General features: G+C 43.2%; 2 protein-coding genes across 3 annotated transcripts; one reads left to right on the plus strand and one right to left on the minus strand.

Moving 5' to 3' along the window:
- Positions 1 to 2,281: 2,281 nt before the first annotated feature.
- On the minus strand, positions 2,282 to 6,312 carry LOC109464821 (equistatin-like). Of its 2 annotated transcripts, none has more exons than XM_019761894.1 (6): positions 6,183 to 6,312; positions 5,446 to 5,667; positions 4,692 to 4,925; positions 3,717 to 3,953; positions 2,761 to 3,012; positions 2,282 to 2,498 (listed from the first exon to the last, which is right to left on the minus strand). In XM_019761894.1, exons 1-5 carry the CDS (start codon positions 6,271 to 6,273, stop codon positions 2,765 to 2,767), a joined length of 1,032 nt encoding a protein of 343 aa, XP_019617453.1. In that variant the 5' UTR covers positions 6,274 to 6,312; the 3' UTR covers positions 2,282 to 2,498; positions 2,761 to 2,764. The 2 variants fall into 2 exon arrangements, with proteins under 2 accessions (XP_019617453.1, XP_019617452.1); XM_019761893.1 differs by having other exon boundaries at positions 2,282 to 2,510.
- A 5,338-nt stretch (positions 6,313 to 11,650) lies between these two features.
- On the plus strand, positions 11,651 to 13,069 carry LOC109464806 (protein crumbs homolog 2-like). Its single transcript, XM_019761879.1, has 3 exons — positions 11,651 to 11,873; positions 12,251 to 12,340; positions 12,828 to 13,069. Exons 1-3 carry the CDS (start codon positions 11,651 to 11,653, stop codon positions 13,067 to 13,069), a joined length of 555 nt encoding a protein of 184 aa, XP_019617438.1.
- The last annotated feature ends 834 nt before the right edge of the window (positions 13,070 to 13,903 follow it).

A 13,903-nucleotide genomic window follows, 5' to 3' on the forward strand; every position in this document is an offset into this window, starting at 1 on the left:
TATGTCACGTTCACACGTAGTGATGGGTGCGATGTTATGTCTGTCGTTAGGTGGTTCCCATGTTCTGCCAGTTTGACAAGTCCTCCTCTTCAAGTTTCAAGTACTTCATTACTTAGAATTAATGAGCCAAGTCACGGAACCTGCAACATCTATTCACCCTTATTGTTAACCAACAAAAGGTTTTGATGTGTATATTGATTATGTTATGTCATAAACGCTTAGCCATGAATGCGTTCTTGTGTGACATATGCGATGTGCTGTTGAGTGATCACATTGAATTGCACTCACGTTACATTCAATTTGTCAGCGTAGAATAAGACAGTAGAGATGGTAGACATCTATTGCGTACTGCCTTTTGTCTGACGCTTAAAATGACGTTGATATAATTGTTTATATATATATATATATATGTTTTTTTTTTGAAAGTCATGCCAAAATGGTACTTAAGTGCTCTACTTCGCCACGTTCTGTAGGTGAGTGGGTTGTTTTTTTTTACATCCGTCCAAGGACGCCTAAGGAAAACCTTTAACCAGGTCGTTGCGTTTTCGATGGCACTTTTGAATTCTGTTGTCTGTTCAAGTCAGCAAATAAAGGGCATTCAAGGTCACCTAAATTTTTGGTTGCAGCTATATTTCATACACGACTTGGTCCACATTAACCTTTGCACATCAAGCTGTAAACGTTATTTAAAGCTATTCAATTATAATGCCCTTAATGTACTTGGTGGCAGTGGTGAGTTCTACTCTGCGATAGTTCTAACAAAAACTACATTTTTGAAAATTTCAATCAATGGTTGATAACTCTGGTACTCAAAGGCATTCTAGTTCTTTTCTGAGCTGGTATTAGGTACCTAGTAGTTGGTACGTCCACCAGTTTATTTGTCATTTTACGTCCATACTTAAGAAGCTATTAAGTGTATTTTTGTAAAACGGTGTGAAAAAATGAACGGTTCAATATGAAGTGATTTTTCCCAAAGTCACCACAGTTAACTGTCGGGCAGTGTCCTGAAATCCCCTTTCCCTGGTTTAACCTTGCCCCACTTTTCCTCGAACCAAGAGAGCTTAAAGAGACCTACTTCAGTGCAGTGCGTTTCATAAGCAGGGCCGACAGTGTAAACTTTAGCTACGGCCCAGCACCGTGCATGACCAAGTGATCCAGTTCTCTCCAACAGGCTATTGTCTCACCAATGACGCGTTACGGTAACTTCTGACGCGTTACGCTGGTTTAATCTGTGTATGTATCATCATCCACAGTGCATCTAAGGTCAACTTGGCAAGTGTCTGTCAAGTTATTTGGTTCTCAATGGTACCTTAACAATCTCACCCTCTTTATAGTGTCAGAACGTTAACCATTATGTATAAAGTCAACCCACTTGTTGTTGTACAAGTATGGAATTATTTTGATTTTACATTAAATTCGTTTTTCACGTCGTTCATGATCATCGCCATTGCGATGTTTGCTAGATACGCCTCCGTGTTATCAATTCCATAACGGTTACAGTCAAAGATGGCACAACCAACGTCTTATTAACAACTTGTTGACGCGCGTGGCGTAAAAACTTGTAAATTCATTTGTTCGAAATAAGAAACTTTTATCAATGATGATTATAATAACGTTTAATGAAAGTAGGTTACGAACCAGCTTCTGTTAGAGTAATATCTCGGGGCATAAACAAGACAATACATAGAGAATTCCGGTAGGCTAGTACACCTCCTAGTTGGGGCTTTACTCAAGAACTCAGTCATTTGGCCAGGCAAGACCAGCGATATTTCAAAACATCCAACTACCAACAAGGACGTCGTTGTTGGTCAAGTGACTCTTGTTTCTTGTCAAGGATTTCACCAGTGTTTTAAGTCCCATAATTTGATATCTTAAGCTTGGCATATCTTCAGTGTAGGTAAGTGGGCGTAGGAGGAAAACCTAATTTGTGTATTCAGAAAACTTAAGGACACAGAACAGCATGAAAGATACGTTTCTCTTGCTACTACGATGACAAACTGAGTCTAGTAGCTGTAGGTTAGCTACATGTACGGATTTGGGCTGCAGTCTTTACTTTAAATTTAAAGGTCTCTGTTTGAGATGCTTAAGAATTGATAAGTTATTCCACACAAGTTTGCTGCCCTTCTAAGACTTCTGTCGAACATCTTGAAATATAATTATAGTTCTTTCCCAGTTTCATGTTCTAAAGTTTCTTTGGTACACAAAATCTGCTACCTTAAGATAATAAAGCCAAGAGATGTGTGAACACCACAAAAAGGGAAAAAATACGACATTTTCTATGTTGTTGCTCTGTCAAACTTTATTTCTCAAATCATCACTTAATAAGCTTGGATGTACGTGGCAAATAATCAACCACCACCTTTCTAATCACACACACAAAAGGGAAATTCTCGTCACAAAAAAAAGAGACTTAAACACGTCTCTGCACTTGATGTCTTGCGTCTGCAATCAGCATTTCTTATTGATCGACTCCTAGGATTGCGATCCACCTCTATGGTCTGGGTTATACTCTGAAAAGAGAGAGTGTTTTAATGATTGCTTTCAAAATATATCTGTATCTGTATAGCCGGTATAACCGCCTTTCGGCGTAACACACCAGCTTCGCAGGCACGCGGCGTGGCGGCAGCTGGCTACATTACACCAATCGACTTGTTACACCTAACCCCTATATCAAATACAAGATGTGAATGGTTGTCGTTACATTACTGTGAATGTAAGTGTATCTGTAAGTGTTTTCATTTGAGTGAATATTTTGTTTACCGGATCAGCGTCCTCCGTTCCAGTTTTCTCCTGCCGCATGCATAGCCTCGTACTCAGCACAGTTGATCTGGCCGGGGCTGCCCGTCTGTCCGTACAGTTCGCCCGTCTCTTTATTCACGCAGTAACACAGGCCTTCCGGGCTGCACTGCTCTTTCTTGAAGGATCCGTCAGCCTCGCACTGCTTGATGAAACCTCCTGGTAACTCCGCGGGGTTGTCGGAGTCCTTCTGGACCTCACAGGGAGTACGTTCGTCTACAAGAAGAACAAGTAAAATCTGAGATTTTATACCTCCGGGCTTTTTATTGTATATTTTTATATAGGGTTTTAAACAAAGAATTTATCGAGACCGGACACCCACCTGTGTGAGGGGTCATATACGTGGACCAGACCGAGAATAGCTTAAACACGCCAAGGCAAAGGTCATCGGTCGCGACCACTTTCACGCTCAAAGGGGTGTTTTGGGGCCACCAAAAGGCACCATTTTCACGCCCCAAAACACATATACAATAAAAACAAAAGAACGTGCATCATCTGCAGCCCCAAAGCAAAACATATACCGAGTCTCAAAAGAAACCGCTGCGAACATGAAAATCTAAATCTCTCACAAAACCCTTCCGCGGAAGGATGTCTCCTCCCCCGGAGGTAATAAAACATCTTACAATAGAATGCGTAAGCAAGTTGAACTTACATGTACATCTTCCACTTGTGCTAGTTTCTAACACAGCATCCCTAGTTGCATACTGATGATTCTAGCACCATTACTGTGGCTATTTTTTTTCTGTTGTTGTTGTTTCCTTTTCTATTTTCCCCTTTTGTTCCCAAATGATTCTATACTTGGCTAGTAACATCGTCTAGAGCATATCAAACATATTCTCAGCTGAATTCAGCAAATAGTTAATTTTTTATTCAGTACAGAATAGTCTATTTTACTAATTACTTTAGTATAATAACCTCACCTTCGTCTTCCTCTGGAGGGACCATAGCCTGGTACTCGGCACAGTCGATCTGGCCGCTGGTGCTGCTGAAAGATGGGTAAATCTCGCCCGTCTCTGTATTCACGCAGAAGCACAGGCCTTCAGGGCTGCACTGCTCCTTCCTGAACGACCCGTCCGGCTCGCACACTTTGATGAAACCTCCGGGTAGCATCGCGGGATTTCGGGAGAACTGTTGCTTTTCACAGAGGGTGGCCTGGGCTGCAAGAAACATAGAGATTAAAAAAACATGAAGAAAAATTCGTAAGGTAGCGCTCATGAGGCAACACACAAACAACGCGGCTTCGAATTCGCAACAACGGCTTGCGTACTAAGGGTGAATAATAGGAGTAGTAGTTGTAGGATTTGTAATGAATCTCACCAACTTCTAGATACATGTAGTAGTTTTTTTTTTATATTCCAACATTTCATAACAAGACATGGTGACGGCACACTCACGTTTTATCAACTTATTTTATGCCGCCACCAACGCAGAGGACAAATACATGACAAGACAATCCTCATTTTCACTTGAGTTAAGTGAGGAAAGTCGTGTAAAGTGCCTTTCCCAAGGGCACAAGATCGGTGGCATACATAATATTCAGGACTCGAAACCGGGACCTCTTGGTTCTGAGTCGAGCACGCTGCCGCTACGCCACATGACCCCACACATTAGTATTTGCACCATGGGTGCATGTCTTACCCCTTAGTATAATGTCTTTGGTAGCAACCGAATTGCTTGCATACAAAATGTGCATGTATACTACTCTCCAAGCAGAGGTCGTGGGGGAATGATCGTTAGCTATTTATATATGGTGTTTTTTTTGTCGCTAATCCCACCAACCGTCGGTGGCCGCGGAGCTTCTCTGGCTAATGGATACTGCCTGGCCAATTTGATACTGTCGTTTTGCCACCGAGAGGGATCTGCTTGGAGATTACATGTATACGATAAAGGTGTACCTTCGATTTTAGGTTCATCATGCGAAGCCTCGTACTCGGCACAGTTGATCTGGCCGCGGCTGCCTGTCTGTCCGTACAGCTCGCCCGTCTCTGTGTTCACACAGAAACACAGGCCTTCAGGGCTGCACTGCTCTTTCCTGAAGGACCCGTCCGCCTCGCACTCTTTGATGAAACCTCCCGGCAGCATGTCAGGATTTGCGGAAAACATCTGCTTCTCACATGGGGTGCGCTGATCTGAAATTCAAGAACAAAAATATCACGAGTCGTTAGAAAAGCTTTTGTCGCAGACACAACTTCAAGTTCATGTAAAACACATTGTTTAGTTACATGTCCCAATTACGCTGGCGACCACCAGACTTTAGAGTCGGCTGGAAAGAGCAGAACTTTGCCAAAAAGACAGATAACATGCCAGTGGAGTTTGTCCGCTAAAGGAGCGGCAAACTGTACTCCTTTACGTCGATGAAGGTTAGACATCCAGGTAATAAGATACGCCAAAAAGCAGAAACTGGATATGATTTTGGACTAACTAGGATCCAAAATCATATCCAGTTGCTTGAGTAACTGCTTTTTGGCGTACCTGTACTCCTTTAGTTGACGCCTCTGTCATGTTACATACACCTGACGTGTCTTTATGGCCCATTGCTACTCTTTCCAGCCGCTTCTGAAGCCTGGTAGACTCTAATTTTACGCAATTTGTATAGCTGATGCTGATATTAGTAGCTGACAGCACAGATTGACCGCAAACTGATCTCACCTTCCCTCAGGATATAGTAAGTGTCGCAGCCAAACGGCTGTCCGCGCATCCTGGTCTCCGGGAACAGCACGCCGGTGTCGGGGTGCGCGCAGTAGCAGAAGTCCCCTGTCCAGGCGCACTGCATGGTGCTGTAACTCCCGTCCGGGGCGCACTGCTTCACAAACATCTTCCCCCGACCGGCCCGGCTTTCTGCGCGCTCCTTCTCGCACCGAGACATCGGGCCTGGGGAAAGAAAAAAGTGTACGGTACTTTGTACATTTCCGCAAATAATTTCATCAGGTTGGTAAGCGAATGAATAGCAAAGTTTTTTGATCACAACCATTTATTTTTACGAGCCGACGTTTCGATGACCGTCTGTCATCTTCATCAGGGCAATTCTGACTGGTTTGCTGTGCACTGACGCTAGATGTTACGCCAGAATTGCCCTGATGAAGATGACAGACGGTCATTGAAACGTCGGCTCGTGAAAATAAATGGTTGTGATCAAAGAACTTTGTTATTCAAACTTTGTACGTTGCTTGTTAAGATTGCCATAAGACTGCTTGCAAAAGTTGTCTTTATTGAGATATCCGTCATCCTGATAAAAGTCTTAAATTGTCAAAATCTTTGTATCTAGGAGCTTGTTAGCTTAGAACTACACAGGCACGGTTCTGGATACAAAAATATGCCCCCAAACATGGGAAGGCCCGCGCAAACCAGTAGAGTCAACGGAAAAGAAAAAGAGAAGGCATGCTTACGTTTTTCAATCTTGCTCGGCCAGCAGCCTTCCACAACAAGCTGTGGAACGACGATCAGGAACAGGAGAGCGAGAACACGGTGCACGGCCATCTCTCTGGGTACGACAATTCAGCCCTGGTCTGGCCTGCACGGCAGTAACCGCTGCTTTATAAACGTTTTCCGCGTCATGCATCGATATCAGCGTTCCTGTTTACTTCACAGGTGATTTCTAAGGCATCAATGCGTCTGTCCAAACATCCTTGACTCAACAGTTCACGGTAGACACTTGGCTCAAGGTTTGACACGATAGTTCGTTTAGCGGAAGATTCTTGACCCATTAATGAGGCTTGAAGGCTGCGTCCTTGTGTCTTAGGAGCGCCAAGACGAGGTGAAGTTGAACTATTTACGAGTGAAGTATCCGCACGCGCAGAAAATCCCACATCTCACGGATTGATCTGTGAGACTGGAAGGACAGTTTCAGAAGATCCTTCTAGAAGCGCGCTTAAAAAACACGTTGTCCATAGGACGAAAGAAGCAACGTTCCTAGAATGGGCTAAAATTGGCAGGAACGTTTTGGGTTGGGGAGAGTGGTTTATGTGTGAGTAGTGTGCCCTTACGTTTTAAACGCGCAAATAAGTGTTTTGAAATCTTATGAAGCAGCGAACTAGCCTCTAATAAAACGACCTGTTGCCGTAAAATTGGAGGCCGTGGTCTATGCCTAAGGATGGGCAGTAGGCCTAAGTAAGTATGGCGTCAAAGTAAATTTTAAAAACGTAACTAAGGTACACAGAACAGCTCTAATTACCTTCGCCAAGAATTGGAGAAGGTTATGTTTTCGTGGCCGTGTGTGTGTCTGTCTGTCTGTCTGTCTGTGTGTCAACAGCATATCTCGAGAAAGCTTAGATGGATTATCTTGATATTTGGTAGGTGGGTAGGTCTTGATGAGAGCTCGAACTGATTAGATTTTGGGCCTCCTAGCGGCTTGTTATGGTACTGCAGCTAAACTTCCGGTTTTGATATCTCAGGATCTAGACATGCTAGGGTTACGAAATTTAGGTGGTAGGTAGCTCTTGTGCTGGGGAAGAAGTGACGTCAGTTTGAGCCCCCTAGCGGCTTGCTCTGGAACTGCAGGGCTATCTGTTTGAAAATATTCAAAAGAGGATAACCAGTTGACGGATCGTCGTGATTTTTGGTATGTAGGTAGCTTACGTGATGCTTGATGTAATTATGGGGCAATTATGCAAATGTGGATGGGATTTGCATAATTTATGGGGATATTCTATAAATCAGCTGCATTCCATGATAGGACTATTGAAGCTTGTGAGATTGGTAATTGAGAAGGAGAGAAACACAGGCAGATATTGATTATGTAAATGAGGACTTAATTTGCATAATTAATGAGAAAATGTTATAATTCTGTAAAGATAACTGCCTGGAATTTCATACTTGTGGTATTTGAAAATTCAGTGAAGGTAAACATCATTAAACATGATGTATTTAAATCAGGACCTTATTTGCATAATTTATGAGGAAATAATAGAATGGCATCTTTTGTTAATATAAGACTGTCTTTTGGTTGAGAATATGATAAAGACTGATATAATTCATGGAAATGAGGACCCTATCTGCACAATCAGGGGGAATAATCTATATTTGTCAGCCATAAAGATTAACATCATTTGGCGAAGGTATGAGATCGCGGATCTCTAGTTCATGATAAAATTGGAAGAAAAACTACAAGATATTAGCTTCTGTTTCCAGAAGAGAGAAAATCGACTGTAGTAAATATTCTATGCAGTATGTCATTGCCCACCTATATGCTCTAGAGGGTGAATAGTCATAGGTGACAGCGAGTCCACAAAACAGCCAGCCTGTTTGAGGACAGTATTTGTGGAAGCAAGCGACCCTAAACGGACGTCGTCTAGCCTCTACCAGGCTTGAAAGCTGTAAAAAGGTACAATTAGGCCAAACAGGGAGGTACTAACTTGCCGAGGGAGTTGGTCCGCTAGAGAGTACAGTTTGCCGAACAAAAACTGTACTTTCTAGCGGACTTCCCCGGTATGTTATCTCTCTCAATTTGGCCAATTTGTATTCTTTCCAGCCGCTTCCAAAAGCCTGGTAGAGGTTAAACATCGTCCACGCCCCTGTAACCAACGGTACCGAGTTATTTTGCACCAGGGAAGGGAGCAGCAAACATGGCGTTTCGCTGGGCTGTTTTTACTCTCGTGGTTCTTGTGGTTTCTACAGAGGTAGCAGTCGAGGGGTGTTGGTCATGGGCCAGCGTGGCACGCGAGGAAAAAGGTACGTATTAGAACCTCAAATACACAGTCTTTACTTTGGTTTTGCAAGCAGAGTGTATGTATATGCCATTGCGTATGGCTACTGAAATTGGGCCACGATGCTTGGGCATGATCAATAGATTTTCCATTTCGGAAAGTATTTAGCAAAAAATTTTATACCTTCACAGCTTACTTGAAAGCTGAAGATACTGACAGAAGGAATAGCAACTTTCCTAGAATCTTTATAGACGTTTTTTTAGACACACAAGTTATTTTTATCGGAACAGAAGTTTCTTATCGAGACAGATTTTTTTATCGGGACAGAAATTTTCTGGTAGGACAGAAATTTTCTGTTGGGACAGAAATTTTCTGTTGGGACAAAATTTTTCTTACGGGACAGAAAATTTCTATCGGGACAGAAATTTTCTATCGGGACAGAAATTTTCTATCGGGACAGAAATTTTCTATCGGGACAGAAATTTTCTATCGGGACAGAAATTTATCGGGACAGAAATTTTCTATCGGGACAGAAATTTTCTGTCGGTACAGAAATTTTCTATCGGGACAGAAATTTTCCGTCGGGACAGAAATTTTCTATCGGGACAAAAATTTCTGTTTGGACATAAATTTTCTATCGGGACAGAAATTTTCTGGTAGGACAGAAATGATGTTCTATTAGGACAGAATTTTTCTATTGGGACAAGCTTTCTACCAATGCTAGGTGCACCTCTTCTTCAAGCAAAACCTCACCTTTATGTTCTTTTTAATGAATTTGTTTAAAGACTTTACGATTCTCCCAAAGGCCCGTGTACCCTGAAAGCGGAAGAGATCAATGAGATGTTGAGCGGCCCGCACTACATCGCGGATCTACACCCGCCTGACTGCGACGCGGATGGATACTACAGCGCCAAACAGTGCGACATTGCACATGGATAGTGAGTATAGATATTATCAATCGTATACACTTGCACTAAGAGCTAGAGTTCCTACATTGATTCAAAACTTACTACAATCTCTCCTATGTACCCGGATCAATGTATAGTATATAGAGTATAGTTAGTATTTTGTCTTCACTTATTTGCATATCAATCATTAGTTCATACTTCACTTCAAACCTGCTTCACAGACTTTTCTGACAACTCTCCAGTGTCATTGACGAAAGGTATAGTGGATCGATGCTAACTGAAACGTCTGGCCGTTTCCAAAATCATATCCAGTTGCTTGAGTAACTGTTTTTGGCATATCTGGAAGTCTAACCTTAAACCGGCGATAGTGAGTATAGATGTCATCACTTATATACACTTGCACTGAGATCTAGAGTTCCTACATTGATTCCACGCACACTACAGTCTTAACCTCCTATGTACCTGGATCGCTTCTTGTGGGTGTACTTCTTGCTTCAAGACCGCTTGCTCGTTCTTCCCTTCCATGCACACTCCTATAACTCGGCATCTTGGAACGGCGTGTTTCAATCACAGGTGCCACCTGTAAATCATGATCAAAATTCGAATTTGATAATCAATTCAATGTGATATATTAATTGAATGTGATTGTGATTCTCTATTTTCTAATAATGATTGTAATTGTATATGTTTACATAGTTGATTTTGTAATGTATTGTTTTGTGGATGAGAAAACATCTAGTAATAGTGCGTATGCCCTCTCTTTTGCGTTATGATATACTCGAATGCTTGCACTGCTATTTAAGTATGCTTCTTTCTTTCTTTTATTCTTTATATATTTATTTCTCTGTACCCTTTGTATTCCTTTGATTTCATGTCAAGTGAAAATTCCTTCATAGAAATTTGAAATCCTCTGTGTGTTTGTAGTTGCCGGTGTGTGGATAAGGAAGGGAACCAGATCGGAAATTATAACGGGTTCATCCAAGCCCAGACAGGACAGGAGGGCACATGGGAAGACTCAACTTGTGGTAAGTCTTTGTTTTTCCCCTTTTTCTTAATCTAAAAGGAATGCGATCGATCCATTCCAAAACAAATACGACGAAAAGATACCGGGCAATTGTTTGAACTATGATTAACTATGTCTAACTTTATCTTAAAGGAACCCTCTCCACGGGTTGGAGAATAGATCACTTAAGAAGACAGAGTTACTTTTATGAATATTCTGGACCCCATTTAATGGCTGTTGAATGGAATGGTCCGTAGGTATGTAAAGGGTGGCCAGTCAGCAAAACAAACTGAGGTTTGACAGAAGGCCACCGCCTTGTTAGCTCTCTTTCAAAAACATTTCTGTCTCTAGTTAGTCACCACACAAATCACTCTTAATGCAAAGAGCAGTCAGTCTACAGCACAAATAACGTTTTGACAATACTCAGGCACCACCCAACTTTGTCCTATAGTTCGCTTCCCCTTCTAACCTCTCCGACGTTTGACGTTTACTGATGGCCTCTACCAGGTCTCACAGGCAGCTGCAAAGCAGTAGAAATTGACCAGACAGATTCAATGACAGGAGAGTCAGCCCACTAAAGGAGTACCGTTTGCTGCTCTTAAAAATGTACATCTACTCCTATAGCGAACTAACTCCCCTGACATGTTTGTTATCTATCTATTTGGACAATTTCTACTCTTTCCAGCGACTAGAGGCTGGTAGAGGGTAGATTAAGACTGCCGTCTAGCGGAATCGGAGAGAAAAACAGTATCGCCTTGTTATGGGTGTGTTCCCTTCATATTGCAATAAATTAGCCGGATTCTGGCAGTCATAAAACCATTTTCACACGAGTAAAACTGCAGTTTTTTTTTCGCTTTTCTTCAGGTTGTGCCCGTTTCATAGGCAGGTAGAAATCAGTAGAGATTGACCAGACAGATTCAATGACAGGGGAGTTAGCCCTCTAAAGGAGTACAGTTTGCTGCTCTTAAAACTTAACATGTATTCCTTTATCGCATATAGCGAACTAACTCCCCTGACATGGTTTGTTATCTATCTATTTGGCCATTTTCTACTCTTTCCCGCGACTAGTGCTGGAAGAGGGTAGATTAGGACTGCCGTCTAGCGGAATCGGAGAGAAAACCAGTCTCGCCTTGTTATGGGTGTGTTCCCTTCATATTGCAATAAGTTAGCCGGGTTCTGACTGTCATACAATGAATGAATGAAGACCTTTATTGCACATTTCTGCCACACTTGGCTAAGTACAGGTCACAACAAAACAAGATGAATGGACACGGTTAACAGATACACGATCGCGAGTAAAAATGCAGTTTTTTCGCTTTCCTTCAGCGTGTGCCCGTGAGGAGCATGAGCTGACCAGCCAGACCGCCCTTCCCGGAGCGTTCATGCCGCGGTGTGACCGGACGGGAGACTACGCCAGGGTACAGTGTCTGGGCTCGATGTGTTACTGTGTGGACGACAACCTGCAGCAGGTCGGCCAGAGCGTGTACCTGTGGCAGCAGCAGCTCCTGAACTGCGACGGTCAAGGTAAGTCACGCCAAATATCAGCCTCAAGCAGGCTTCGCGAGGCGGCATTTGGCAAATTGGCGGCTTGAAATTGGCAACATAGAGATTTGGTCTGCTAGAGAGTACTGTTTGCCGGACCAACTCCCCTGACATGTTATCTCTCTATTTGGCCAATTATATTTCTACACTTTTCAGCCCCCTCCCGAAGCCTGGTAGAGGCTAGTCAAATATTAATCTCCAATCAGAAATTAAGTTTCGTTATCATTAGATAGTTTAGAGTGAACATCTAACTCTAAACAAATGTTTAAAGCTATCTAATTATGTCCCTACTGTACTTGGTGACTGCGAGTTCCACTGCGATTGTTCTAGGAAAGAATGATTTTTTGTATACGTTACAGGGAGACCGACCGACCGGCCCACCCACCGCCCGCGGCCGCCGACGCCCCGCCCCACGGCTCAACCCATCCCTCCAACACTCCCGCCTATCAGTAAGACTTTCATAATTTCTAACCAGATCCTAGGGTGGCAAAGGGCAGTATCAAACTGGTCAGACAGTATCCACCCAAGGATGGCGTATTGGATCCTCTCTGGCTGATGGATTCTGTCTGGCCAATTTGATACTGTCTTTTGTCACCCTAGGATCTGCTTGGAGATTAAAACTTTCTTACCCATTCGTTATACTGTGCATTGTCTTTAAACAAAGCTTTATGTTGGAATAACAATGTCATTTTTGACAATAGGTTGATAATCTATTAAACCTGTTCGCGCTGACTAAAATCCATTGACATAATGTTACAACCAATGTGTGCATGACAGCCAATCTCGGTCTTTGATTTCTCTACGAGCATCAAGGATATACATGTTTGAAATATGCTTCTCTTTTTTATACCGTTTGCTCTTTATGAATGAAATATAGTTTTCAGAACATTTCACTCATATATATTCACACCGTTCTGCCCATGTTACACTCCCCAGACGCGGGAGACTGCAGCAGCAGCCCGTGCCTGTATGACGCGAACTGCTGGGACGCGGGTACGGACGGGTACTTGTGCCAGTGCCGCCTGGGCTACGGTGGCTCCCGGTGCGAGAACTACACCGATCCCTGCCAGGCTGGGAACAACCCTTGTCAGAACAACGGGACTTGTCTGTACAGCAGCTGGGACGGCAACACCTACCCCTACTGCCAGTGTCAGCCAGGCTTCACAGGTAGGTGGTAGTCTCTATACCAGACCATGGAGGTTAAGAGGTTAAATACAAGAGGCCTTTTGATTTTAAACCTCCTTTGATTTTAAACCTCCTTGACGAGACTACATGTAACCACGCTGGCTATATATAGGAGAATATTTGCCAGGAGTTTGGCCGCATTGGGGTTTGACTGGCCGCGCAGTTAAACGGAGGGAAAGAAACTACCTCCCCGCGGCCGGACTCCCTTGGCCAATTTTACTCTCTTTTTTGCCGAATTCTACGATCCGTATTCCCGTAAAAAGGCCTTGTGGAGGCTGGGTCCAAAGCTCTACGTCAGAACAATTTCGAATTCTCTCAACTTATATGGTGATCTTATGGCGGAAGAAAACTTTTGACTCTAAACATGTAACCAACACAAATGAACTTTCATGATAGTTTAACAAGAGATGTCTGTCCCCTGTCAGGTATGGTGTGCGAAACCCCGTTCCCGACCTCCTGTGACGTCACCAGCTGTCAGAACGGGGGCACATGTACCAGCATGCCTTGCGACGGGTTCCCGATCGGCGAGTGCCCGGATGAGAGCTGGTGCACATGCGCAGCAGGGTTCACGGGCTACACCTGCGAGTTTCTGTTCGGCACCTGTGACGTCAGCAGCTGCCAAAATGGCGGAACGTGCGAACAGGTCACGTTCGAGAGTTACTACTCCTGCAACTGCCCCGCGGGTGAGGACATAGGTGTAAACTACTCTCAAAGCGGAGGTTTGAGTTTTGGCCTATTTTTGGCGTGTTTTTGCCTTTTTTTATCAGGGTTATTATTATATTATTATTTTATCCGGCTTATTTTTATTCAGCGCAAAAAAAAAAAAA

The sequence above is a fragment of the Branchiostoma belcheri genome, unplaced genomic scaffold (genome assembly GCF_001625305.1).
Source record: "Branchiostoma belcheri isolate BF01 breed outbred unplaced genomic scaffold, Haploidv18h27 scaffold141, whole genome shotgun sequence".
Classification (NCBI taxonomy): Eukaryota; Metazoa; Chordata; class Leptocardii; order Amphioxiformes; family Branchiostomatidae; genus Branchiostoma; species Branchiostoma belcheri.

Bases quoted from the DNA above. Each gene is read 5' to 3' on its own strand.
- LOC109464821 (XM_019761894.1), bottom strand. From the start codon at position 6,273: ATGGCCGTGCACCGTGTTCTCGCTCTCCTGTTCCTGATCGTCGTTCCA. The intron at 4,926-5,445 runs GTGAGATCAGTT...CTTGAATTTCAG, and splicing joins TTACTATATCCTGAGGGAAG to ATCAGCGCACCCCATGTGAG. The intron at 3,954-4,691 runs GTACACCTTTAT...TGTTTCTTGCAG, and splicing joins TGATGAACCTAAAATCGAAG to CCCAGGCCACCCTCTGTGAA.
- LOC109464806 (XM_019761879.1), top strand. From the start codon at position 11,651: ATGCAGTTTTTTCGCTTTCCTTCAGCGTGTGCCCGTGAGGAGCATGAG. The intron at 11,874-12,250 runs GTAAGTCACGCC...TATACGTTACAG, and splicing joins CCTGAACTGCGACGGTCAAG to GGAGACCGACCGACCGGCCC. The intron at 12,341-12,827 runs GTAAGACTTTCA...TACACTCCCCAG, and splicing joins TCCAACACTCCCGCCTATCA to ACGCGGGAGACTGCAGCAGC.